Below are 26,123 nucleotides of genomic sequence, written 5' to 3'. Positions count from 1 at the left end.
ATAACACCACAGTCACTATCCTTTATTTCAAGCCATCTGAAGCATTACTCACAGTACTTTCACAAGTGTAAGAAGTGGGCCGGTGAATGTTTGTCGTTAAGAGACTTTAAAATATCTGGCAGCTGTTTTTATTGCTGTTGCCTGGCCGCTAAGTTGTTAGCCAAGGTTAATGTACACACAAGAAAACACACACATCGACAGTTGAAGCAGGTGACTCGTCTGTGCCTCATCAACTGTGGTTGATGAGGCACAGTCACAGTCAGATTGCCACACTCCCAGATCATCCCAGTCAGTTTCCTGCCTTCTTATTGGTCTCACTCACACATTTAAACACTATGATGTACACACAGACACTCATGGGAACTCACAGCCTCACCAACACACAAGCTCACATACTGTATTTTCACATCATGATGCAGATTGCTCAAAATATAGTCATGCTAATATTTTGAAATCAGTTTATCTTTATATCTTCTTTTACCTATTTTGATAATATAGTTTTAGTGAGAGATTTAAAATGTATTTTTTTCCCGTCATTGAAAACTCAAACTTATACTTGTAAATTTCCCTCCTGTGAGCTTACAATTTCAATTTACGAGTCCTAGACTTGAAAAAAGAAACAGATATCTTGTCCTCCAAGCTCTAAACTTGGATACTGTGCCAGTTGCCGTGTGTTAATCATGTCCATGTCCTGTGTGTGCCGCAGGTTCCTCAGAGGAAAAATCAAACAGGCTACTTTCACCTGGACACCTCTCTGGTTGGCTGTAAGGGTTTGCCTTGGGCCTCTGGGAAAAGGTACACATTTTCTCACATGGGATCTTTATTACTATGGTTACCAGACTCTTACTCAGTTTGTCCACGAGGATGAGGTCAGGATACTTAACAGGTTTAATGCCGTGTCAGTAACCTCCCACATCATCTGTTTCTTATAGTGCCATCTGGATAAAGTTACTTATGCTTTGCATTATAATTTTAAAACTTGTTTTTCTCGCAATGCAACATTTCAGCTGTTACTATGTGTAAGTGCCAGAAAGGCAATCTGGTTTTGATATTTTCTATTGTGTCTAAAGTTGAATTATTAGTTAGTTTTTTTTGTTTACCACCAGTATTAATCATATCATCATGTATTAGGGATCTATATTCAAGAGGTTTGCTACAGCTGACATTAAACCCTAACACGCTGACATGGTTTTAAAAGCATTGTCTGTGTGTGTGTTAAGAGATCAGACAATAAGAGTGTTGTTCTGAGTGGTGAGGTTAGGTCAGCCCTGTTCTGCTGACTATTCCTCTCAAGCTGCCACCTGCTGAAGCTCTCTGTGCTGTGGCTGCGTCTAGAATCACACACATTCTGCTCAAAATGGCAGCAACAACTGAATTGGCTTTATATAGACAGAGCTTCACGGCACTGCCTACACACAACAGATGTGGTTGGTAGCCAAGTGCTGCTTTTAATAAAGCAGATGTTTTAAAGTTTGGCCGTCAAGTGTGTAAAGTTAATTTTAGCCACTAGACAAGTTCTGGTCAATTTGGCTGTGGCTGGTAAAAGCCATTGTCATGCCTGTACGTGTCATATCCATACACGATTTTTAGTGCTGTTAGTTAAACGCGTTACTAACGGCGTTAGCGCAAATCCTTTTTAACGGCGTTAAGCCTAGCAAACTTGTATTTTTTTTCACATGCTGTTGCAACAACTAGTAACGTTAGAAAAACTGCAACACCACACCGGATCTAGCTAGACCGGAAACAAAACAACAGGCACGCCACACACACTTGTTTGGGCTTGCGAGCCGGCCAAAGAGTAGTAGGCTAACGTTACGTTTTGAGTGGATGGCGAGCGCGAGACGCCGAAATTGATGCCAGTACGATTCTGAATGGAAAGTATACTTTTAAAAAGACCAAAGTGACCAGTGTGTTTTGTCGTCATGAACTGAGCTATCATCGCAGCACGTCTAGTCTGAAAGACCACTTGATGACTAAGCACACAGCTGATGAGAATTCTCCGCCCACTAGTCAAAGCCAGGCGACAAAAGCACAAAGCGAGCCGATCCACTTTTCCATGTTGATAAGAGCATTAAAATGAGAAAAAATAATGGGACAAAAAGAAATCAAGGGACATTTAGAATAGATAAAAATGTGCGATTAATTGCGAGTTAACGATAACATTAATGCGATTAATCGCGATTAAATATTTTAATCGTTTGACAGCACTAATTTTAGTTGTTTAACTCTTGGAAATTTGCTTAATTAATAAAGATATGTGACTTAGGAGTCGTACGTATGACCAATGGACACTTAATATTCTGCCTGTTCCTTCAGAGTAACAAACATTTTGAGATGGCTGATGTCGCTTTTGTTACACACCAATGGAATTCAGTCTGATCATTTGATCTTGCCCTGATCGCAGGTCTATTCAGACATACCAGGAACCCTTGTCACGTAAACATCTGAAGATGCTCTTTTACACATGTCGCCTTGAAAACAAGTTGATCAAGTGTGTGTGTGTTTTAACGCTTCAGGGTGTGTCTTAAGAGAGAGGGGTACATAGATGAGTCACAGCAGCTGTTCATTGCCAGCGCTCCACCTGCCAGTCTCAGTCTGCTGGGAAACTTCGAGGTATAACACACAAACGCACTCAGAATCACGTCTTCCATTCGTCATGTTTGAGAATAGCATACTTTCACTCATGCTATTTTTCTTACCTACATAATTCAATTATCAAATTAAACAAAAATGGAAATTAAAATACGGAATTGTGTTTCCCTAGGAGTGTGTGCTGAACTACCGCCTGGAGCCTTTAGGGTTAGTGGAGGGTTTCACAGCAGAGGTTGGAGCCAGCGGGTCCTTCTGCCCCAGTCACCTGACCTTACCTGTCGAGGTGTCGTTCTACAGTGTATCCGATGACAATGCTCCCTCACCATACATGGTGAGATTTTTGTAGTTTTTTTTAGTTATTCAATTAATAATTCTTTCTTTTGCTAGCCTGTCTGACTAAGCCTTGAGCTGAAAGCTGTATCTGCAACTGTCCTCGTGTGTGTGTGTGTGAGCTCAACTGTGTAGTACCTTTTGTGTGCCTGTTTGTGACATACAGTGGTTGCCATGTGTTTTTACAGGGCGTGATCAACCTGGAGTCCCTGGGGAAAAGGGGCTACCGTGTACCTCCATCAGGAACCATTCAAGTGGTAAGGAAACCCCTTAGGTTTTTATTTTTGTACAAATGTAGATGTTCTATGAATATTCATTTCTATTAAACATCTGCTTCATTGTGTACACATGGCTGAGGACAAAGTCACACCAAGTAACTAAAGAAAAGGGAGACCCCTAGTGGTTAAAGAGGGAAATTAATCTAACAAGGGCATGTTTTTATGTATTTATGGTGCTTACACTTTTGAAATTTGAAAGCCATTTTCCTCTATATACATTATTTGAATTATTAGGATGATATGCACAGTGTGATTTTCATTTTATGTATCTTTCACAGCATGTAAGGTTAGAAAGTGGTCTAAATCCTCCCATGCCCTCTGGTTATACCTTTCAGACCTTATTTAATCCCAACAAGACAGTGGTAAAGATGTTTGTTGTGATGTACGACCTACGAGCCATGCCTGCTGGACACCAGACCTTCCTGCGCCAGAGGACCTTCTCTGTTCCCGTCCGCCGTGACACAAACAATCATACCAGCAGGAAGCCCCTCGGCCAGGGACGCACCTTGCGCTACCTCGTTCATCTGAGGTAAGGCTTCACCTGGCTGTCATTTTGTCTCTAGTGCACACTAAACTGAATTATATATATCCCATAGGGGTGATGTTTCTCCTTGATTATTTATCTTCTCTGTCTTTCGTCTTCCTCACCTATTTCGACCAGGTTCCAGAGTTCGAAGTCTGGGAAGATCTACCTCCATAGAGACATCCGTCTGCTGTTTTCCAGGAAGTCCATGGAGGTGGACAGCGGAGCTGCCTACGAGCTCCAGTCCACCACAGAGTCCCCTATTGACCCACCATTCTCTCCCCGCTGCTGAGGCCGGACTCCCTCCCTCCCTCCTTCCCTCCTTCCCTCCCTCCCTCCCTCCTTCCCTCCCTCCCTCCTCCACCCGGCAGGCGACCACCGAAGCTTCAATCACACCTTGATGCCAGCGATAGACTGTTACGCAGCCCATGGCTAGATAAATGGCACCTAAAAGAGAAGCAATTTAAGGACTGCAGTCAACAAGACTTACCTGGCATGTGCCCAAAATCTTAAGTTTCATCCCTTCTGTCACCCCAGAACTGACAAGGTGGGGCTAAGACCCTGGGAGACTCGTCAGAGATGATGTTCTTTGTTAAGTGCACAACCTTGGATTAAAGAGGTTGGGTCAAAGGTTATGGTTGTAGAGTATGTTTCAGATTGTGTTCTCCTGGTTAAGAAGGCCTTACCAGATATAATCGGTCAATCTTTTTCCTGCTGTTGTGTGTATCCCCTCCAGCGTCTGGCAGGAGAGTAGAGACCAGTGATCGTCTACAGAAGCAGTTAGACACTTAAAATTATTTCAGCAAAGTTTAGGCTACTTTACTCTTTTTATTAAAATCAAAAATGTTAATTGGACCTGTACTCAAGATAGTGAATTTATTTTCAACCTCAATTAATGTCATCATAAATGCAATACAAGGCCCATTTAATAGTAAAATATTTTGTTTTAAATCCTAAAAGATTAGATTGATTGATTGAACTGAAAGTGAATTTACCTTTGACCCTGTGATTCCTGAGCTCGGAGCAGAGGGAGTGCATATGGAAGAAGAAGTGGGTGGTAGACTGCGGTGCAACGCCACCCCCTCGTCCAAAACAAACATACCATGGACCACTAAAGAAGTTGAAACAAGCAGTAAGGCTGGATTCAACTGAAATCATCACAGCAGAACATCAAAAGTGCACTGTGGATTTTTTTTTTTTCTCATTATAACTGGAAATGAAACAGAAAATAGTAATATTCTAATACTTTTGTACTGTTACAAGAACCACTTTATTGGAAGTGTTGCAATAGAAAGAGTAACCTTAGTTTAGTGTTTACACATTCACTTTCAGTTTACTTACCATCAGTTTATTTAATATTTAAATTAATATTTTCAGTTACTACCTGTGACGTCTGTCATGCTAAGATGATGTAGTGCAAACTGTATATCATAGTATGTATTTTTGACATTAATATTCAAATCTGAAAAAAAATATATCTATATATCTTCTAAAGCAATCTTGAGAGCTGCTCTGTCTCTTTGTGTTTATTATTTTTCCCACCATGTTTCCTACCACTACATCTCCATACTGTCACACCCTGGAATGAAAGGCACAGAACACAAGTGATTTCTGCTTCTCCTTTTGAAATTGGTCCTAAACTGCACAATATGATCAAAAACAACAGAGCTGTGGCACAGCTGTGGTTTTTGGAATTACATACCAGTCACAAATACCTTATGGATACATCTTTATATGACAATAAAGAACTTGAAACACGGAAATCATGGGAGTATTTCAACTAAATTAACATTTCTGGATGCAAAGCTATTCTTACATAAAGCATTTTGGTAAACAAAAGCTTATCAATTATGTTTTTCTGTGAGGCATGTTACCAGTGACCCCTTTGACTTGTAAATACCTTTTTAAAATGTATAAAAACATGTATACTCAAACAAGATTGTGATAAGGGACCAAAAATTGCATAATGCTAGAATTGGTAACATGGTTGACTTTAGAGAGGGACCAGAATTGTTTATCTTTAGGTACAGTATCAATAGGTCACATGTCAGTTAAAAGTTACAACACTGTTTTAGGTTTTATCATAATTAACACAATAAGTGGACCAACACCAATGGCAAGTAGGAGTAATGTTCATCAAGATAAACAGTATTTTTACAGTAGAACATGCTTATAGATGACAAATTTTAGGACATTTTTAGAAAATAAATGCAGTGTTTGTCCAACAGAGTGTTCTAAAAATATTCAGAGGTATGAATAGTAGTCTGTGCGTAGCACAGCATGTACCCTGGCTGCTGGGAGTTGCAGCTTGAAGTCAGCAATACTTCACACTCATCAAGACTACACACAGCAACCTACAACAGCTGACAAAAGTAGATTAGCACTGCTGTCAGTTTGGCATACAAAGCTGCAAATACAGTTAGGTGATGGTCATTGGGATCTTAAAAGGAAAACCAAAAACGATAAGAGCAAGCAATACAATAACATAAAAAATAGAAATAACAAATAAAACCGTTAGAAAACACATAACATGAACTACACTGTGTTCATCAGTGCAGCATTAATCATCCTCAAGATCTAAGGATTATCGGACTGCAATCTGGATTTGTGTCACAGCACATGCGTCAGCTGATCATTACGTTATGCAATGTAAAAAAAAAAAAATCCGATCCCAGCACTACAGGAGTGCCCGAACGTGGGCGCGCTTGGTGTCTCCGCATGTGACGTAATTACTGCTTGTGCGGGAGTGCGAGCTCGATAGGACTCGTATGGGTACGGAAAGTCAGAGCAGGGGATTTGTGGATCACTTGTTCAACTAGTGAACATTATCTTGTCTGAGATCACGATAACATAGAAATGTCGGGGGATAACGAAGAAACACAGACCACCGAGAACACACCAGCGGACGAGAAGGTAAGGTTAGCAGTTTAGCAGCAGCTGTAGCACTAGCTAGCTACTGACTTTGTTATAGCTAGCTAATGCTACGTTTTATAGCTTAACGTTAGCTTCTTCGCCCGCGCTCGTTATTGTTGACATAACAACCGAAGCCAGAGACTAAGCCCTTGATAGATTAGCAAGTTATTGTTATCTGTCAAACTTCGTAACGACATTAGCTAGCTACGTTAGGTTTGGCCGTTTCGGTTGCTAATATAGCGAATGTTTCGGATGGTCTGTGTGAATGTCAGAGGTGCCGCTAGCTTCTGTTAGCTAATACTAAGCTAGCTAGCTAAGCAAGCAAACTCATGACATTCACACAGACTGGAAGTAGGTAACATTTAGCTCAGCTGCTAACGTTAGCTTTGTTCAACCATGGCTGTGTTAATGTTAGAGCTCAACCCAACATATTGCAGTAACGTTATTCTGGCCAGATGTCTAACGTTAGCTACAGTACAGTTAATGTTATACCGTTATTGTATTCAACTTTAGCTAACGTTACCGCCGTTTCGCGTGCTGCTACCTTGTTACCTAGCTAGCTAGCTAGCTAATCGTCCCGGCTGTCAACAGACTAACGGTTATTTTGCACATTAACTGTTAACGTTATCGGTCAATTCCAACCGGTGGTCCAACCCACTCAACCGAGTACATGTTAGCTCTACGGTGTCTGTTTTACTCTTTTGTGAGTCTGCTGTTGTCGAGAAAACAAAAGCCAATATTTCATTTTATGTCTGTCGATTTGGAAAACAGATCACAATAAAACGCAGTAGCGATAATTTGAACCTGTAACTTCAGTTTAATACTGTCCCTGGCAGGTGAATATTTAACTCTAAGTAACGTTACTTCTGTGCTAACATTGTTTTAACCGGCTTTGTTAGAAATAGGCAGGTAACCACTGTTGCTTGGGTCTTATCCAGCAAATTTAGCAAATGTTTGTATACGTTACTAGTCAAAGATCTAGCTACGTTAAACGTTACCTTGTTCAGCTTTGTCCTTGTTAGCTGTGTCTATTTCTGTGTATTTACTTTAAGAGCAACCAAAAGCCAGAGTCAAATTCCCTGTAATTATGTGTTCACACTCACTTGGCCATTAAAGCTGATTCTGATTTTCTCTATAACATGCCATCAGCTGAGAAATGTTTCAGTGTAGTCTGGAGGCACCTGGTGAATGTACTCTTGCTACGCTGCATGTGAGCAAAACGTTTTCCCCCATATTTTATTGCCTGATGCTTCTCCTTGTTATCAGCAGGCTCAGGACAAGGTGATCAGTCCTGAGAAGTCAGAGGAGGCTAAACTGAAGGCCAGATACCCAAATTTAGGAAATAAACCTGGGGGTTCTGACCTGCTTCGCAAACGGCTCCAGAAAGGGGTGAGTGATTTCTTGTTTGTGTCTGCAAAACTTTTAGAGTTCGCTTAGGTGTACAGTCTCTAGACCTACTGTCATTTTTTGTTTGTAACATTGCACTTGCACTCAGTTTCCATTTTATATGGTTCCGAAACTAAAGCTGTTCGACAAATTATTAACTCAAGATTCACTTTGTAGAGTTTTCCACAGTAAACCATTTACATCAATGAGAGCAAACATTTTAGAAACACCCCTCAATGTAGCAATACAAATCAACAACACCACAAACTACAGTCTCCAAAATGACTATAACGTTGAATCAACACCTCTCGACAGTTTCAACAAAGCATGAGCGTATAATTACACTGTCTACATGTATTTTATGATGATATAATATTGGTATGCTGGAATGATTGATCATACATTAGTGGACCATCGTGATAAACCATTCATTTATCAAGTAAAAATTCCAGCAAACACTTGTTGGTTTGCAGCCTCTTAAATGTGAGGAGTAGCGGCTTCGCTCTGCTTTGATCTGGTTGTAATTGGTTCACTGCTGGCCAAAGAAAACAGGCAATTTGAAGTTATCATTTTATGTTTCTGACCATAATTTCTGATGCGCACTTGCCATCCTTGTAATCACTTGAATAGTCTGTAATTAAATCAATTGAAAAAACTAAATAAACACTGTTACCGCCTGGCTCAAGGCCGGCAAGAAAAGGGAGGTCACACATAAGATAAGTCAAAAAGTTGTTTATTTAAACAAGACATATTAACACAACCTAACTAAACAACATAAGCTTAATGGTGGAGTGTGTAACTGGAAGACATCAGTCGGGTTTGCAGTGTGTGGATGGGTGAATGTATGGTGGGATGTGTGTTGTATGTCGTAGCAAACCAAACAAAATGTTGAGATGGATGCAGAAGGCCCAGCTGAGAGAGAATGATACCCCGTTTACACGTACATGGTTATTTTGAAAAACTGAGACCTTGCCCTTCGTTTGTGCCTTTCGTTTACAAGCAAACGGAGAATTTTCCTCTGAAAATGATTCTTTCTAAAAACTCCGGCCAGAGTGGAGATTTTGGAAAACTTTGTTTGCATGTAAACTGAGACAAACTGAGGTTTAGGCAGCCGAGGAAGTGAGGAAGAGAAGAGAGAGGAAGTGATTTGTTTCTGTTGTTGCTATTTTCGGGATTCTAATTGGCTAACGTGGGCTTGAGCTTGTCGTTACACTGCCACCTACAGGTTTGGCATATACACGGGTACGTGTAAACAAACACTTTTCTGTAAACTGACAGCTGTGCACAATATTATTTTTGAAAACGGAGAAGTTGAAATGTCTGTTTATGAAAATAGCCGGCCATGTGTAAATGTAGCATGAGACTCCCAGGAGGGCAGTCCTTTTGGCCTTCTGTAAGCCACGCCCAGATGGCCAGGTACAGACGACCCTCCCAGCTCCACCTACCCGCCCACTCCCAGTACCTGCAGAACATGACTGGCAGGCAGGCAGAGTGGGATGGGTCGTCACAACGCAAACAGTATTTTCTTTATTTACATTTTAGCCACAATAGCAGAGATCGCGAGAGGGGAGAGACATCGTGTGCCGGATGTCAGGCTTTATCCCAGCAAAGTACATCCGATGAGCCAGACTACCTATACCAACTGTCAATGAGCAGAATAACACAAAACCAACTGAAAAATTGTAAATCACGTGGCATGCATGCTTGTGTTTGTGCATGTGCATGTGCATCCTACAGACAAAATGAGGACCTACTCATAAAAACGCTGCTCCAGTCCATAGCACTACTAGTGCTCAAAAACTCCACAGGGTATCCTTAAAATAAAGATCAGTTTGTGGCATTTGCTCTTTTTACCATCTGCCTAAAATAAATGAGCAAGTCTTTAAAAATGGACTTAAGAAATGTACTACTATTGTATTCAAATCAGCAAATCTGTGTATGTTGCATACTGAAAATAGTTAATTTCTCCTTGCAATTATTAATGTGTTCATTTTTCATGGGTAACACTTTAAAATGTGAATCTTATGTCTCTCTACAGCAAAAGTACTTTGACTCTGGAGACTACAACATGGCTAAAGCCAAGATAAAGAACAAGCAGTTGCCGACAGCTGCGCCGGAGAAGACGGAGATCACAGGGGACCACATCCCCACCCCCCAGGACCTGCCCCAGAGGAAACCTTCTCTGGTGGCTAGTAAACTTGCCGGCTGATGCACACACAGCCCCTGCAGCACCTCCCCGCTCTGACCCTCTCCACTCACGTCTCAGAGTTGTAACATTACCTCTCCCACCCCTCACAGTACCTGTCCCCTGCCTATGCCCCCTCCCCACCAGCCTGGACTCCACCCAACAGGAACCCACACCTAGCGAACTGGCTAACTGATACCTTCAAATCCTGTTTTAATTTTGTTTTCATGGCATCTGGCCCTGTCTACTGCCTCCTATCCTTGTTTCCCCCACTACTTCTCCAAACTGACTGCCCTTCTGTTATTGTCTTCTTACTTTTCCATGTTCCTTTTTTATTTTCTCTTTACTTCAATGTAAGATACGCTGAAAGACAGGACATCCAAGTGTGAGTGTGAGGAGCGATTTGTGACACCTTTCTACGACTGATGGATGACTGATACCACAGTTTTTACTGGCTGAAGAGAGGGCCGAGCAGCCCTTACATGTTTAGAGGGCTTTAGTGTGGTAAGCAAGATCCATCAGTTTGGAATTGTGTGTATATAAATATATATATATATTTCCATTGTTTGGCACAGGGGCAGAAGTCAGTCCTTTTTTTAGAATGTTTTAAATCAGATTTGTATCATTCACTGTATGTCCTTATTCTAAATTATGCTATATATATATATATATATATATATATATATATATATATATATATATATATATATATATATATATATATATATATATATGTATATATATATATATATATATATATATATATATATATATATATATATATATATATATATATATATATATATATATATATATATATATATATATATATATATATATATATATATATATATATATATATATATATATATATATATATATATATATATATATATATGTATATATATATATATATATATATATATATATATATATATATATATATATATATATATATATGTATATATATATATATATATATATATATATATATATATATATATATATATATATATATATATATATATATATATATATATATATATATATATATATATATATATATATATATATATATATATATATATATATATATATATATGTATATATATATATATATATATATATATATATATATATATATATATATATATATATATATATATATATATATATATATATATATATATATATATATATATATGTATATATATATATATATATATATATATATATATATATATATATATATATATGTATATATATATATATATATATATATATATATATATATATATATATATATATATATATATATATATATATATATATATATATATGTATATATGTATATATATATATATATATATATATATATATATATATATATATATATATATATATATATATATATATATATATATATATATATATATATATATATATATATATATATATATATATATATATATATATATATATATATATATATATATATATATATATATATATATATATATATATATATATATGTATATATATATATATATATATATATATATATATATATATATATATATATATATATATATATATATATATATATATATATATATATATATATATATATATATATATATATATATATATATATATATATATATATATATATATATATATATATATATATATATATATATATATATATATATATATATATATATATATATATATATATATATATATATATATATATATATATATATATATATATATATATATATATATATACATATACATATACACACACGGCTCCGGAAGGCGAACCTCACTGAGCTCCATTTTAAATGTATCAAGGTGCACTGAACACAGACATTTACACAGATGCTGAAAAGCTCAGGTGCAGCGTATGCTCTGGGTAACCATGTAGATAATGCATTCAAGACATCTTGAAACACTGAAGAGTGAAAGAGGATGAGCCGTTGCTTCAGTTTGAACTGCAGTGTTGAAAGTTTGCACCGTATTTGTGGTCTGCCATTCATTTCAGCATCAGATGATGACACAGGAACATAACCATGCTAGCAGACGAGGTAGAGGAATATATGAGACCTAAAAGATACATTTCTGTCAGTAAGGACCAGTCTAGTGTCCTGTATGCTGCGTGAGTAGACTACATTTATGGTATAAAAAAATTTACTTGAAAAAGCTCTTGGCACTGGGAACAAATAGTGTTATGAATTGTGTTCAGACTTGGGAAAAGCCTTCTATACTCATCAGTTTAAGTAGTTTATCTTAAAAATGTCCTTGGCCCTGTATAGTGCATCTCCAGGGTCCTTATTGACTGGATGAAGTTAACCTGAGATGTGTTAAATCAAAGCTAGCACAACGTCAGTCTGAGCTGTGCATGTGTATGGCTGTCCTACTGTTACTCTGTGCCATTTTGTTTTGTAAATAAAATAGTTTTGGACAAATGTTTAATTGCTGTGTGTGTTATGACTTATGTTTAGAATGTTTGTATGAGGTAATTTCACTTGTCTATTCAATGCATAAATAAATGCAAACGTATGTATTATGTACGTACATACATAAATTAAGTACAAAAATTAATTTGCATATAATGCTATCCCAGCATGGACATATATCAAATAAAGTTGCAAAATGAACAAAAACATTATTATACATATATATTAATATACATATTTGTTGGATATTATTATTATATTCTTATTCAAAATGAAATCTAAACCGGGCGGAGGGGGGGGCGGCTTACAAATTATAGTTCAATCATGTGATTTATTTAGGAGAGGGAGGAGTTTGCAGACATGAAAGACAGCCACATAAAACTAAGTATATTTACAATGAAATAATGTGATTTATGTTGAAGCCATGTTGCTAAAGAAAAAGAAAAAATGATATAGAGTTGTCCTTCCTACACATTCAGTTTTTCTTTTTTTCAGGAGCAACAAAATAGATTTTGTTGGTGTATTTTCATCTCGTGACCAGCGGGGGGCGCGGTTTCCCACGCGGTCACAAGCCTCCCCGTTTGCCTGAATCATTTCATCCATCGTACCCAGAATGCAAAGTGAGCCACCGAAACCTCAGCAGCTTCAAGCTTTCCAGGTTATCATGGCGATAAGAGACACATCTTCCCCTTGAGTCCCTGCAGCAGCAACAAAGGATATCTCCCTCCTCTACATGAAAACACACACCGACTTCCATGCAGAGCGGAGACCTGCCGGAGTTTTAGCCCAGATTGGAGAAAGGACATAGCGTGTAACCGTCATGGCAGCGTCGGAGCTGTACACAAAGGTAAAACAAGTGTATATGTATATGTATAAAGCTAGCATGTCGGCTAACGCTAAATAAATGTCATAGTCGCAGGTTTAGCGTGCATGCTAAATGCCATCACATTTTCCAGGATGTTCTCCCAATAAACATGCTGACAGTTTTAAATTTCGCTACGGAAAACAACGTGTCTTTATAACTGCACGCTCGGTGTCGGTTTTAAATGAATGAAAAGGATGTTGAAACCACATAAAACATGCTGGTCTGACACGCAGTGAGATGTATTTGGGTGTTTAAATATAGATGTCAGTTCAGCGCTGAAGTGGGTGCAGCTGACGAAAATACAACGTTAGAAGATGCGGCAGAGTCGTTGGCGTCCCCACAGTCGTCCTTTTCATATAACGTACATCGTACAAAATCACCTTTTTTTTTATTGATATTGTTTTGTCATTTGTGACCTTGTTTGTTCACCCGAACAATATATCTTCTTGTTCCGGGCCTTCATATACATCATCATCATCATCCCCCCACTGGAGGCTAGAGGGCTGGGATGATGCAAAGGCGGTGCCAGCCATCATGGAGGCTCTGGTTTTACGATTTTAAACCATAACATTTGGCGTTTGCTCAAACCTGTGCATCTACAACATGGCCTCGTGTTAGTTTTTTTATTTTGACGTGTGACTCGGTTCTCTTGGGTGTGAGCCGAGTCCTGCAGGTTGGGTACCAATGAGATGGGCGCTGCATCCGGACAGTTTAGCATCCTTTAGCATCCAGGATGTTTAGACTAGTAGAGGCCCTGAAGCCTCCCTGTAGCGTTACAGCTTCAGATGCTCACTGAAAAGAATATGACACTGCTGCTATAGGAGGACTCACAAGGTCATAAGTGCTGTTACTGTATTTGTTTTTTGATTGCACACGTGAAACCAAAATAAGAAATTGTCTGTGTGTGTGTATGAGGGAGAAGATGAGTCACCCATCCCCCTACTTTCACAGCTGGTGTTTTAAGCTTGAATAAGGTTGTGCTCGTGAGAATGAAACTGACAGTGTGTGTGTGTGTGTGTGTGTGTGTGTGTGTGATCATGATGATGATTGCTATTGAAATTCCCTTTTAAATCCGCACGAAACGGCAGCACTGCTGTGTATTTGTAATTTGAACCACTCTACTTTCAGGTGGATACCTCGTGTTGATAGGAATGTTTTCCCTCCGTTGTCTTAAGTGTGTTAGACAAGTCGTCAAAGACGGGGTTTTTGATTCAGATGGGACTCTGAAATGTTTGAGTCCCTGCTGGCTCCTTGGCGTGCTGTTCTGTAGCTGATCCTGACCTCTGATGGTTAAGGAGAGAGGCCTACAAAAAGGAATCTTGTTTCATTTAGTGATGAAATTATTTGATTAATCTATTTACTGATAGTCATTTTTCAAAGCAAATGGAAATGAATTGCATCCAGCTTCTTATAATGTAAATATTTGCTGATATTCTTAGTCATCTTAAGTAGTAAGTAGCCTAAGTAGTTTGTTATTAAAATGTTTAATATTTTCTGACATGTTATAGCCCCCCAAAAAAAATTTATTCATCGGACAACTTATTGGCACAGTACACATAAGTTTGTTTATGTTTTTACTTCACGGCTTTAATACTCTTTTCTGATTGGTTAATTACTGCATTCTATGGTCTGTTATTTTTGAATAGCAGACCGTTGCTATGGACGCAGTTCTGATTATAGACTCTGGAGGGCCATTTTTAAATACGTTTTTGTGTCAAATTATTGATTTCTTTAGTAAGTAGTTGTGTAATAAGAAGGATAATGTAGTGATTATATAATTCCTTACATAGCTGGGTGCTAGCAGGTCGGTCTAGCACATTCAGTTTCCTGCAAAATCCCTGTACATTTTCAGGATATCCTCCCAGCAAGATTGATTGTTGCTACAGAAAACATGTTCTTTTCAAGTGGAGGTGGCTTTAAATGAATGGAATCCACATAACATGCTGGTCTGACATGCAGTATGATGTCAGATTGCATTTTACATCAAGCCAAATAAAGGTTGCTACCTGCTTTCACTCCCTTTCAGCAACAATTATTGAATATGTGTTGGGCCTGGTTAAATAGCACCTAGGTGAGAAATTACAACCAGCCATCAACAAAATGCAAGTAGTTTGTGGCCGACACTGCTTAATTAGTTTCCTCTGCCAGCAGGATTTGGCTTGTAGTCTTATTCCATAGTATCTTATTCCATTGTTAAATGGTTTAAATTGCATTGGAGTAGGGGAAACTTTGGATGTATGTCAGTGTGGCTGGGAAACAAAGTCAGGTTCTGTTTTGAATGGTACAGTCTGTTTTTAGAAGTCCGCCTCTGATGTCAGACCCTCTCTGTGAGTTACTTTTCCAACTCACGGTTGGAAAACACTCTGCCCTTTGTGTGTATGGATCAGCCTTATAGAAGCGTTTTGAGTGGCTCCTGGCTGCTTGTTTAACTTACACACACACACACAAACACACACACACACACACACACACACACACACACACACACACACACTAATACACACTGCATCAGATTCAATCTACGTTTGGCTCCTGTCCTGTCTGACCTGACCACCAGTAGAAAGAGAGGTGAGTCAGAGGTGAAGGCAGATATTGTGAGTTGGAGGACCAGGACGTAGCTAAAGTTTTAAACATTAATTGCCAAAAAATCTGCAATCTGTTTTTTTTTTATTAGATGTAGCCAAGTAAAACAAATCAGGATGAAAACTAGCAAGAGGTGGCGAATGTGAATGAAACAGTTCTGTGTTCCTAGAAGCAGAGATGGAAGAGAGGGAGGATATTGTCATGGAAAAGGAAGTGAGGTGACGTTTCCATTAGATGACTCAGAGATGGAAAGGCTCAATTCACTACCTAGAGTTGCAAAAATACACAAGCGTTTTGCTCTACTGCAACAAGAGCATATTATTTTTAGATTTACTAGACTCAGCATCGATTCATGAAGCTAAACTGAGACGAAAACTATTGCCTGCGCCGATTTCTTTTTTCACAACAAGCTTAGAGTGTAGAAGTTACAGAGTTATATAGAGATGCATTGCCTCTTATTGCAGGTCAGACTAGGGCTGCTCGATTATGGAAAAAAATAGTCACGATTATTTTATTGAAATCACGATAATTTAACACGATTACTCGTTGACTTCTGGAAAGATGTTGCAATTATTGAACTTAAAAACAGTGGAAAAGTTAAATAAATCAACAGTAAAAAAACACAAACAACTGTGAACTTTGCCTTAATACTTTTCCTATTTAAACTTTATTTTTTTTCATTCAGCACACGAGAAAATAAGAGTTTTCTTGCAAAACGTAATGAGCTAAATAATTGTTTTTCTCGATGATTCTGTTTTTGTGATCATTGGGAGCCGAAATCCTAATCATGAATTACATTTTGATTAATTGCACAGCCTTAGGTCAGACAGCCTTGATTTGTCTGTATCAGTGACTTTAGCAAGACTGTGGTTGGCTGTCCATCCATGGCAGGAGCTGGCAGTGAGGCAGTAATGAACTATGCTCACCATGTTCAGGATAATGGTTTTTGTTTTGTTCCCCTTCGAGGCAAGGTAAGGAATGATCAGATGAGGGGAACACAGGGGAACAGAGGTAGCCTACTTATGGAAAACTGAGCCATTTGGATTTGTTATTAAAAAGACAATACCAGAAAGCTGTTTTATTACTGTAGTCTCCCATTGCCAGACCTCTCTCCACAGCGCTGCGGAGTAAGGTCAGGCTCCTCCACAAATACACTCCTGGATAGGAGAAAAAAAAACAACACTAGGTTGTTTGCATTTCTTTAAACCAATCACATTTTGTCTTGGGCGGCGCTAAGCTCCGGTCGTAGAGATGGTGCCTCTGCAGAATGGTCTCAGGAAGGAACTTGTTTAGGTTTGTTTTGCACCCCACAAAAGAAAACGCCATAATACAATATTAGCTGAATTTAACTGTTCACACAATACAGTAACGTGAGCTATTTAAATTAGCTGGATACATGGCTAACCGTAGTTTGCTGTTACCAGTGTATCGCCGTGTGTACTTTGTCCATAGCAAATCTCAGCCAATCAGTCCAAAAGTTAAACGTCCCAGTTAGATAGTAAACACTTTTTTACTTTTGTAAATCTTTACAATCGTTCCCCTGAAAGAACCAATCAGGCGTGCTTGTTGCACGATCCAAATTTTTTTTCTTCAAAACTTGCCATTTTCAGCATGTAGCTTGCTAGCTCGAAGTTTGTTGTTGTTTCCTGAAGAGAACGGGGTTAGACAACGGCAACACACACAATCCGTGATTATGCTGGAAATGAACTGGAGTTTATCCAGACTACTAATACTTGTGGATAGACTAGAAAGAGTAGGGGTGGGAATCATCAGTTAAATCACGATACTGTAATGATTTCTTGCCTGTGAGCATGACTGTATTACAAAACAGGCATTTAAATGATGCGATTATATGGCAAGAGAATTACCTTTTTAATACATCACAAGATCTTTGAGTAACTGATCAGTATAACATACAATATACATGTTTTCAGAAAGCAGAAATTATTCATACACTGTATACTGTATTCATTGCAGTGTGTGTGTGTGGTGCTTTCAGGAGTCTTTGCCTCTTTAACTCTCACACACACACACACGCGCGCTACTGTTACACATGTGCCATTATTCCTTTGTCAAACGGGCGAAAACACTTGAAATGCTGGCAGCAATGGAATGATACACCTCTGCGTCAGAATCCCAAGAAAGGGGTGGGAGACTTCAGGGTAAATCAGGATCGAACGATGTGGGTCAGAAAAACGGAAAGAAACTTGGCAGCAAGTTGCACACTATGGCGCCACGCCACTCGGTGATGGTGAGGGAGAGAGTATTGTCACCAACAGCTGATGTAAAGGAGAACACCTGGCGCATCACTTGTCAATGGGTGTTTGAACAAGGACAGCCTACTTGACTGTTTCAACCAAAAAGCAGTGGAGCAGTGGTATTCTGTGATGTAATGTTTGTTTTCTCTGACCATTTCTGATTTGCCCCTATCCCTAATCTTTTGGCACAATAGCAGCATGGCCCTGTTGGAAGCGATGTCGGTCCACCGCTTTGGTCCAGACTCAAATATCTCAACCATCCGATTGCCATACCTCAACTGCATCAGGTGGCGAAATTTTACATGATCTAATGTCAGTGGCTTATCTTCTTTGTCCCCAGCTCTATTTGAGAGAGCATGTGCATTAGATTACTGAGATAACCTGGTTAAAGTAATTGCGTCATGTTGTATATGCTCTGGCATGTAGCCATTGCAGTGTTGTCCAATACAGACGAACACACCAAGGGCAGATATACACAGAGGAGGGCTGCATGTTTAGAGCTAAAATAATGATTCTGACTGTTAACGTTCAGTGTGACGGTGGCAGCAATTATTTCTTGCGATGATTTGAGGAACAAACCTTTAGCGTCTTATTTCAACAATTTTCAACTGGCATCTTAAAGTAAAATGAAATGTGTTACGTTACACAACCCAGACATAAACAAACAAAAGGTTTAGAAACTACAATTTGGATTCATGTTTGTATTTGAATAAATTATGCTCTTCTAAAACAGACACTTTCAATCCAGCGTATAGGAACAAGACTCAGGTTGACTGCTCGCCTGCCAGACAGTTGTTATTCGGAGCCATGTCTGTGGTTTGTGGGAAAGTCCTGTTTTCTCCCTCTGAGAATCTGTCTCCCCCACCAATCATGTGACAGAGAAAGGAAGCCGGGATGTTTGATAGGCCAGTCATCTGTCACAGGGCAAGGAACTTTGGGGGGGGGACGTCGGTAAACGCTGCATGTGTCTGCAGACACACTGGGTAGGTTTCATCCGCCAGTGAGCTCTGGAGCTCAGTGCTCGATCAGCTAGCGTCTGGTCTTGTGGCGCGTGTGGCTGGAGGCTCCCAGAAAACCAGCAGACTCACAGCATGAGCTAGAGACTTGATAAAGAGACAAGATGAACATGAACCGGGAGTTGGAGTATATGTTTGTCCAAGTAAGTTATTATTTTTTTTTTTGCTTCTTATAAGCTTTTAAGCTTTTGATTTTCACCTCATACCTCCATTCATTGATTAAGTAGATAGGCCTAGCCTAAAGAGCTCTTGTGGAATTGTTAAAGAAGATGGACTTTGAATCAAATTAAATTGTTGAAAGAGAAGCTTCTTTCTCTTTTTAGCTACATGTAGTTTTTTGATAAGTGATCAGCAAGTTCTGGTATCTGGTATAATGCCTCTTTAATGTGCAACATGGGGCCCAGGTCCGGACACATCCTTCTTAGCCTAGTTATGTCAATGAAATCAGCAGGGCAGTAGCATGCTGTAGCATGTTGTATGTAGCAGCAAGGGGAGACATTTTTAGAGAATGAAGAAAATAGTGTCTGTGATGAGCTGGTTAGCTTAGCATCTCCCCATTTTCAGTTTTTTTATGTCTTTCCAGTGGTGTAGTCTTGTGTAATGTAGTGGGTATACTGTACTGTATATATATTGGCCAGAATCTGCCTTTGGGGGGGGTCCTGGGTGTTCTCCCCCAAGGAAGTTTTGAGCTTCAACAACTTAATTTCCTGTATTCGGATACACTTTTATGCACCAATTTATGGTGGAAATACCATTATTTAAATTATTTAGCATATGTGAAGAAGAAAATAACTATTATTCATAAAAATATAATGGAAAGTATTCCATCATTGGGCATTTTTAAGTGGGTATATGGAAATCCTGGAGCTTTCCTAGTGGGTATACTGTGTATACCTGTGTATCACGTAGACTACACCACTGTGTCTTTCAGGTCCATTGTCTGGTATGAACATAGAGCAAAAGCACAGCTGGACACTTGACTGGATTATCCTGCCCTGACATAAGTGAACTACACTTTTCCAAGAGTCAGCACTGACTAAACTAAACTAATGAGATTAGATACTGGGCATCGTCACAGCGTCTTAGTAAGGGACCCTGATCTTTTGCTGGACATTGGCACGCTATTTGTGCCAAGAGTCTAGTTAGGGACCACCATCGGGTGTCGCGACACTAGCACAGTTTCTTTTCCAGCCAAACTCTCCACCAGCACTGAGGTCTCTGTATCTTGGCTTCATGCTGCGTCTGCCCAGCTGAGCAGAAAAACAGCAGATTCTCACATGAGTAGCATCATGTGACGAGGCTTCTGCAGTCTGGGACTCCATTGACTGCTTTACTGAGAATATGTGAGCAAAACACTTTTTTTTCGCATACCGCTGCAGCTGTCTAGGTAGTTGTCGCTGCCAGACTGTGTTGTAAAATGTTTTCAGGTTTTAATCTATTTTCACTTGATTCATTCTTCTGATGTGCCCATCACTTAATGCCTCACAGTCTTCTACAAAGAACAAGATTTTTTCACTAGGAGTAGTTACCTTTTCACACCAGAGCAAAGGAGTGTAATTTTATTTGAGGAAAGTTTAGCTACAATAATCATCTTCCAGAAATCACAAATACAAGGTTTAAATTGTAAATGACTTCCATGTAAGTGGTCTGATGGGTGTTCATTTACTGTACATGCACCTGGCAGTGTGTGTGCAGGAGAAAACCCTGGGAGAGCTCAGAGGAGTCCCAGTAGGCCAGAGGGACTCCAATCCAAGAGTGAAAGCTCAGAGCTGAGTATTAGCGAGGTGAAGTCTCTCTAATCTGCTGTTGACTTTGCGCAGATTTGTAAATACTTGTCATGGATGCCCTGCCCCATGGTTACAGCCCTACACCACCACACATACACATGCATACAGTACTTGCGCAGCTCAATGGTGTTTTTTGCCCCCAACTGCTCCTTCCAGGCAGCGCTGCGACCGCTGCCTTCAAGGCACCTAACCTTAACCTTAACCCTAACCCTAACCATAACTGGTGCCTCCCAATGGTGCCTTCCAGGTGTTTTTTGGGGGGCAAAAAACACAGATAAACACTTACTGCAAATACTGTACCCACACACTCTCCCAATGAGAGAGCCAGTTGAAGACGTGTATGGTATGGTAACCCCTGCCGACAGATCTCAACTCTAGCGGCATCGCCAGATAATGCTTAAATTACTGAAAAGGAAACTAGACCAACAGGTGACAAAGTCACGGATTCTTATATGTAAAAATGTAAATTGAAGCCCTTTTTTGACATTACAGAGCTCCCACGGTTACTGTCAGTTTGTCTGTTATGAACGTTGTTGTTACTACTACATTGCATTGTGGTATCCTTAGTATGTGCCATTTCTGTGTCTGTAGCTATTGAGGAGGGGGGTAAGGTGGAGGGTGGGAGTGTGGCCTTGACCAACTGCCACTTTGCTCGTTTGAAAGCCATGATATCTCTCTCTCTCTCTCATGGGTGGGCCAAATTCTCTGGGCGGGCAAAGCAGAGAAAGGGGAGGTAACCTTGCTCCTTATGACCTCATAAGGAGCAAGATTCCAGATCGGCCCATCTGAGCTTTCATTTTCTCAAAGGCAGAGCAGGATACCCAGGGCTCGGTTTACACCTATCGCCATTTCATATAGCCACTGGGGGACCGTAGGCAGGCTGGGGGAACGCATATTAATGTTAAAACCTCAAAGTGAAATTTCATGCCATGGGACCTTTTAATATTTCACACAAATTAGTATGCAATTCAAGTACTATTGGTTTCATACTAAGATTTCAGATATACTTAAAAGTCTCACATACTGTTGTTTACCAAATAGCATGTTATTAGGGAATTTCGGGCACAACCTCAGTCATGTCCTTGCAGTGGTGTTGCAGTAGAATCAAGAGCTAAAGGGGGGTTAGGTTTACAGCTGAAATGAAAACGACGTTCACAGCATCTGCCAAAATGGGCTTACTTAATCGATGAAAACAGGACATCTGGTCACACCTTTTCATATTAACGGATTACAACCATCTTTAAGATCCAGATTGTGGCACACAGTATGGGATGAAATTGGTTTAATCCAGAGTCTTTATTAATGTGAACACATCTATACCTACGTTTCTGTCTGTGGTTTAGGACAAGAATTAAGACAAGTAGGCTAGAAGTTTATGTCTTCGTGTTAGCAGTACAGTGGCAACCTGTAGCCATATGTGAACGTAATGAAATCTCGGTGTAGTTGACTGGAATGAGATTAGCCGGTGTTTAATTAGCATAATCGGCCCTGATCCTTTGTCTCAGTTAAACCAGGATTACCAGACCAGCCTCGTACCTTCAAGAGCAGCCTTTCCCTACTGTGAACTGATCTGCTGTCAGCTCCTGTGAGGGAAAGTGTAGACTAGTTAATTACTTTATATAAAAGAAATATCTATCTTTTAAATACTTGATGTGTGAGAAACACAGTACATTGCTACAAGAACACTGGTGTTGCTAGATCAGGGTTGTTCTCCAATATGATCCATATGATGCATGTTGTTTTTTGTTTTTTTTTCTACACTTTCTTCTTAGTTCTTTTTTTCATGTTAAAAACAGTAGCACAGAACAGCAACATCATTATGGCATTATGACATTCACAATATCCAGATAACAAAAAATACATATTATGGATTATGGACAGGGGTCTTTATACAGCACATAATTTGCATATTTTTCCATCATTGCTAAAGCAGACAGTAAAAGGAGGGTAAATGGTTTCTCGCAGTAAGGATGAGCGGGGGTGAAAAAAAAAATCTCATGAATCTCTTTGATGATTTTAAGCTTATGTCTGCTGTAGGTTGATTGGCCTATAACCATTTACGAGTGATTGTTGTTTTGCTGGTACTTATACTAATACTAATACTAATACTTTCAGGAGCTATCTGCCATTTCCTGTTATTCCTTCTAGCATAATGATGCATGCTTATTGTATTGAATTGGTAAATAGTACACCATAGTACACTCAATGGGAATCCCTTATGACTTGAATACTATCCTAATATCATATGCATTGTTGTAATTCCAGTAGTATCAAGTAATTGATTTATTATTCTGCATTTCGAAGGAGAATATGATCTCTATTATATCACTGTTTCAAACGAAATTTGAAGTCTTACAAAAGACGTTTCAAGTTGCATTTGTCTATAGGAAATGTAGGATCCAGTTGTTTAGGACTAAGGACTACAAGTCAGGATATCTTTGACCATTCTTCAATGATCTGTCTCTTATGAATTAAAAAAAAACATATGGAAGTACAATACTAAATTGGCGGGGTACCCCTTTAATCTAGTGTCACGACCAAATCAGACGTCACTTGACTGGATCTTCACTGCCTTTTTTTCTGGAGTTAAAGAAAAGCAATTATACGTGTGCTCAGGGCCGGATCACACTGAATACATTGGATATGTCACCTTTCATTTCAATGAGAGCATCTGTTACTGACTGGATGCAAATGGCAGAAGAAGGTGTTGTATTGTTGTATTCAACTACTATTATCTACTTTTTTAGTTTTGCTGCTAACTTTCTTTTTTTTTTCGAGCTCCGTACTGTCGACCAGTGACGACAGTACCATTCTTGGGTTTTGCACCTTTTTTAAAAGCAACATACATGGGCGCTTGGGTAGCTCACCTGGTAGAGCATGCGCTCTATAGAGGTTAAATCCTCGATGCAGCGGCCACGGGTTCGAGTCTGACCTGTGGCCCTTTGCTGCATGTCGTTCCCCCTCTCCCTCCCCGTTCAAGTCTTCAGCTGTCCTATAAAAATAAAGGCCTAAAAAAATGCCCAAAAAATAATCGCCCATCACATACACAGCATGTGACCCTCACATCAGTGTTCCCACAGCCAGTGCCCTGAGGTAATGAAAAAGAACAGGAAATTACAGATCTACAAACACAATGTAGCAGCGGGAGATGATCGGCAGTGCCGTTCTCTTAATACATCCATGGGGCAAGCTCAATGCAGAGACCCTTTAGTCATGTGATTTCTGACCTCACAGATGCTCTGACGTCTTTTGAGAGGTTCTGACTAATCACATTTTTCTCTCAAGCTTTCAGACGCTCCTCTTTTCCAGCTTGTGTTTCATTGTGGAGGATAATGTCCTTGAAACACGTAAATGTCTGTCGGTGTGCGGGTGTGGTTGAGTTTCGTCCTTCATGTCTCCTCTGTTTTCTGAACCCAGGGGAATTTGTTGCTCTATAAATATAATTCATAGCCTCTGCAGCTGCATTATAGTGCTCTGTCTTTTCGTCCCATAATCTTGTGCGTGCGTGTGTGCAAGCATATTTCAACGTTAACTAATTCAGGATAATCAGACTTGACACCTACTGACATGTGAAACGTGTGTTTGTGTGTGATGGTGATGATTATGAGGATCAGGAAGTGGGCCCAGTAGCGCAGTGGTGTGTCCGTGAGGTGAGATGCTGCTCAAAACTCGCTGTTGCTATTTTTAGCGTCTGTCCTCCTCCCTCCCTCCCTACATGTTTCTCTACATCTCTTCCCTACTGTCTCTCTCTCTTCTTGTTGCTAGGAGGCTGGCTGCTGGGAAGGTCTCCTGTGGGGACCAAAAAGTTGAAACCGCTAACAAAATGGTGGAATTGGAGAGAGGCAGGCACAGAGGTGTACCTATAGTTGAACATTTAACACAGTGTTAGCCATTTTGTTTTGTCACTTTTAGGTAAATTTTCCTAAATTTGTATCCTGATGTATTTTATATCTTTAGAAACTTTGGGGTCCTAACTACCATTTGAAATACAATTCTGCTGAAACAGTGTTGCCATTACACAGTCCAACAGGGCACTTACAAGTTTATTTCTTAAAGGGGTGATAGAATGCAAAACCGATTTTACCCTGTCATAGTTGAATAACGACAGTTTGGTAGGACATATATAGAAGCTCAAAGTCCCACTGACACCCCTTTACTATGAAAATCTCCATCCATCCATCCATCCATCTTCGTCCGCTTATCCGGTGTCGGGTCGCGGGGGGAGCAGCTCCAGCAGGGGACCCCAAACTTCCCTTTCCCGAGCAACATTAACCAGCTCCGACTGGGGATAAGAGAACTGTTCCCAGGCCAGGTTGGAGATATAATCCCTCCACCTAGTCCTGGGTCTTCCCGAGGCCTCCTCCCAGCTGGACGTGCCTGGAACACCTCCCAAGGGGGCCCTGGGGCATCCTTACCAGATAAATCAACCACCTCAACTGGCTCCTTTCGACGAAAATGGCAGCGGCTCTCCAAAGCTCCTCACGGATGACTGAGCTTCTCACCCTATCTCTCTGTGGAGACGCCAGCCACCCTCCTGAGGAAACCCATTTCAGCCGCTTGTACCCTGGATCTCACGTTCTGGCAGGTCATGACCCAGCCTTCATGACCATAGGTGAGGGTAATGGACGAAAACTGACCTGGTGATCGAGAGCTTTGCCTTCTGGCTAAGCTCCTCTTTTAAATGCCAACGGTGCGATAGATTGAATGCAATACCGCACCTTGCGCCCGATTCTCCGACCAATTACCCAGGTTCCATTGTCCCTCACTGTGTGTAATTACAACCCCAAGGTTATTTGAACTCCTTCACTTGGGGGTAAGGACTCATTCCCTACCTGGAGAAGGCATTCCATAGGGTTTCCTGCTGAGAACCATGGCCTCAGATTTAGAGGTGCTGATCCTCATCCCAACCGCTTCTCTCGAAATTCACGAACCGATCCAGTAGTGC

The 26,123-nt window shown here is 39.7% G+C and overlaps 3 protein-coding genes across 15 annotated transcripts in view; all 3 read left to right on the top strand.

Annotated features, from left to right (window-relative positions):
- atosa (atos homolog A) overlaps positions 1-5,221 on the top strand; it is a 32,595-nt gene extending 27,374 nt beyond the window's left edge. The window contains exons 7-12 of the mRNA XM_028596739.1: positions 707-795; positions 2,517-2,613; positions 2,765-2,923; positions 3,111-3,179; positions 3,536-3,729; positions 3,862-5,221. Of these exons, the coding sequence (XP_028452540.1) occupies positions 707-795; positions 2,517-2,613; positions 2,765-2,923; positions 3,111-3,179; positions 3,536-3,729; positions 3,862-4,015 (762 nt within the window). The 3' untranslated portion in view covers positions 4,016-5,221. The remainder of the gene's footprint in view (positions 1-706; positions 796-2,516; positions 2,614-2,764; positions 2,924-3,110; positions 3,180-3,535; positions 3,730-3,861) is intronic.
- A 1,191-nt stretch (positions 5,222-6,412) lies between these two features.
- On the top strand, positions 6,413-10,865 carry arpp19a (cAMP-regulated phosphoprotein 19a). Of its 2 annotated transcripts, none has more exons than XM_028596899.1 (3): positions 6,413-6,636; positions 7,906-8,025; positions 10,061-10,865. In XM_028596899.1, the coding sequence occupies exons 1-3, from the start codon at positions 6,580-6,582 to the stop codon at positions 10,229-10,231; spliced, it is 348 nt and encodes a 115-aa protein (XP_028452700.1). In that variant the 5' UTR covers positions 6,413-6,579; the 3' UTR covers positions 10,232-10,865. The 2 variants fall into 2 exon arrangements, with proteins under 2 accessions (XP_028452700.1, XP_028452636.1); XM_028596835.1 differs by having other exon boundaries at positions 7,903-8,025.
- Positions 10,866-13,244: 2,379 nt separating this feature from the next.
- Positions 13,245-26,123, top strand: part of myo5aa (myosin VAa) — a 66,883-nt gene continuing 54,004 nt past the window's right edge. For all 12 annotated transcript variants that reach the window (XM_028571582.1, XM_028571505.1, XM_028571007.1 and 9 more), the window contains exon 1: positions 13,245-13,516. In XM_028571582.1, coding sequence (XP_028427383.1) covers positions 13,490-13,516 — 27 coding nt within the window. In that variant the 5' untranslated portion in view covers positions 13,245-13,489. The remainder of the gene's footprint in view (positions 13,517-26,123) is intronic.

The sequence above is a fragment of the Perca flavescens genome, chromosome 1, assembly GCF_004354835.1.
Source record: "Perca flavescens isolate YP-PL-M2 chromosome 1, PFLA_1.0, whole genome shotgun sequence".
Lineage (NCBI taxonomy): Eukaryota > Metazoa > Chordata > Actinopteri > Perciformes > Percidae > Perca > Perca flavescens.
Note: the sequence above shows the minus strand (reverse complement) of the source record. Positions and strands in the feature narration are given on the sequence as shown.

Bases quoted from the DNA above. Each gene is read 5' to 3' on its own strand.
- arpp19a (XM_028596835.1), top strand. From the start codon at position 6,580: ATGTCGGGGGATAACGAAGAAACACAGACCACCGAGAACACACCAGCG. The intron at 6,637-7,902 runs GTAAGGTTAGCA...CCTTGTTATCAG, and splicing joins ACACACCAGCGGACGAGAAG to CAGGCTCAGGACAAGGTGAT. The intron at 8,026-10,060 runs GTGAGTGATTTC...GTCTCTCTACAG, and splicing joins GCAAACGGCTCCAGAAAGGG to CAAAAGTACTTTGACTCTGG.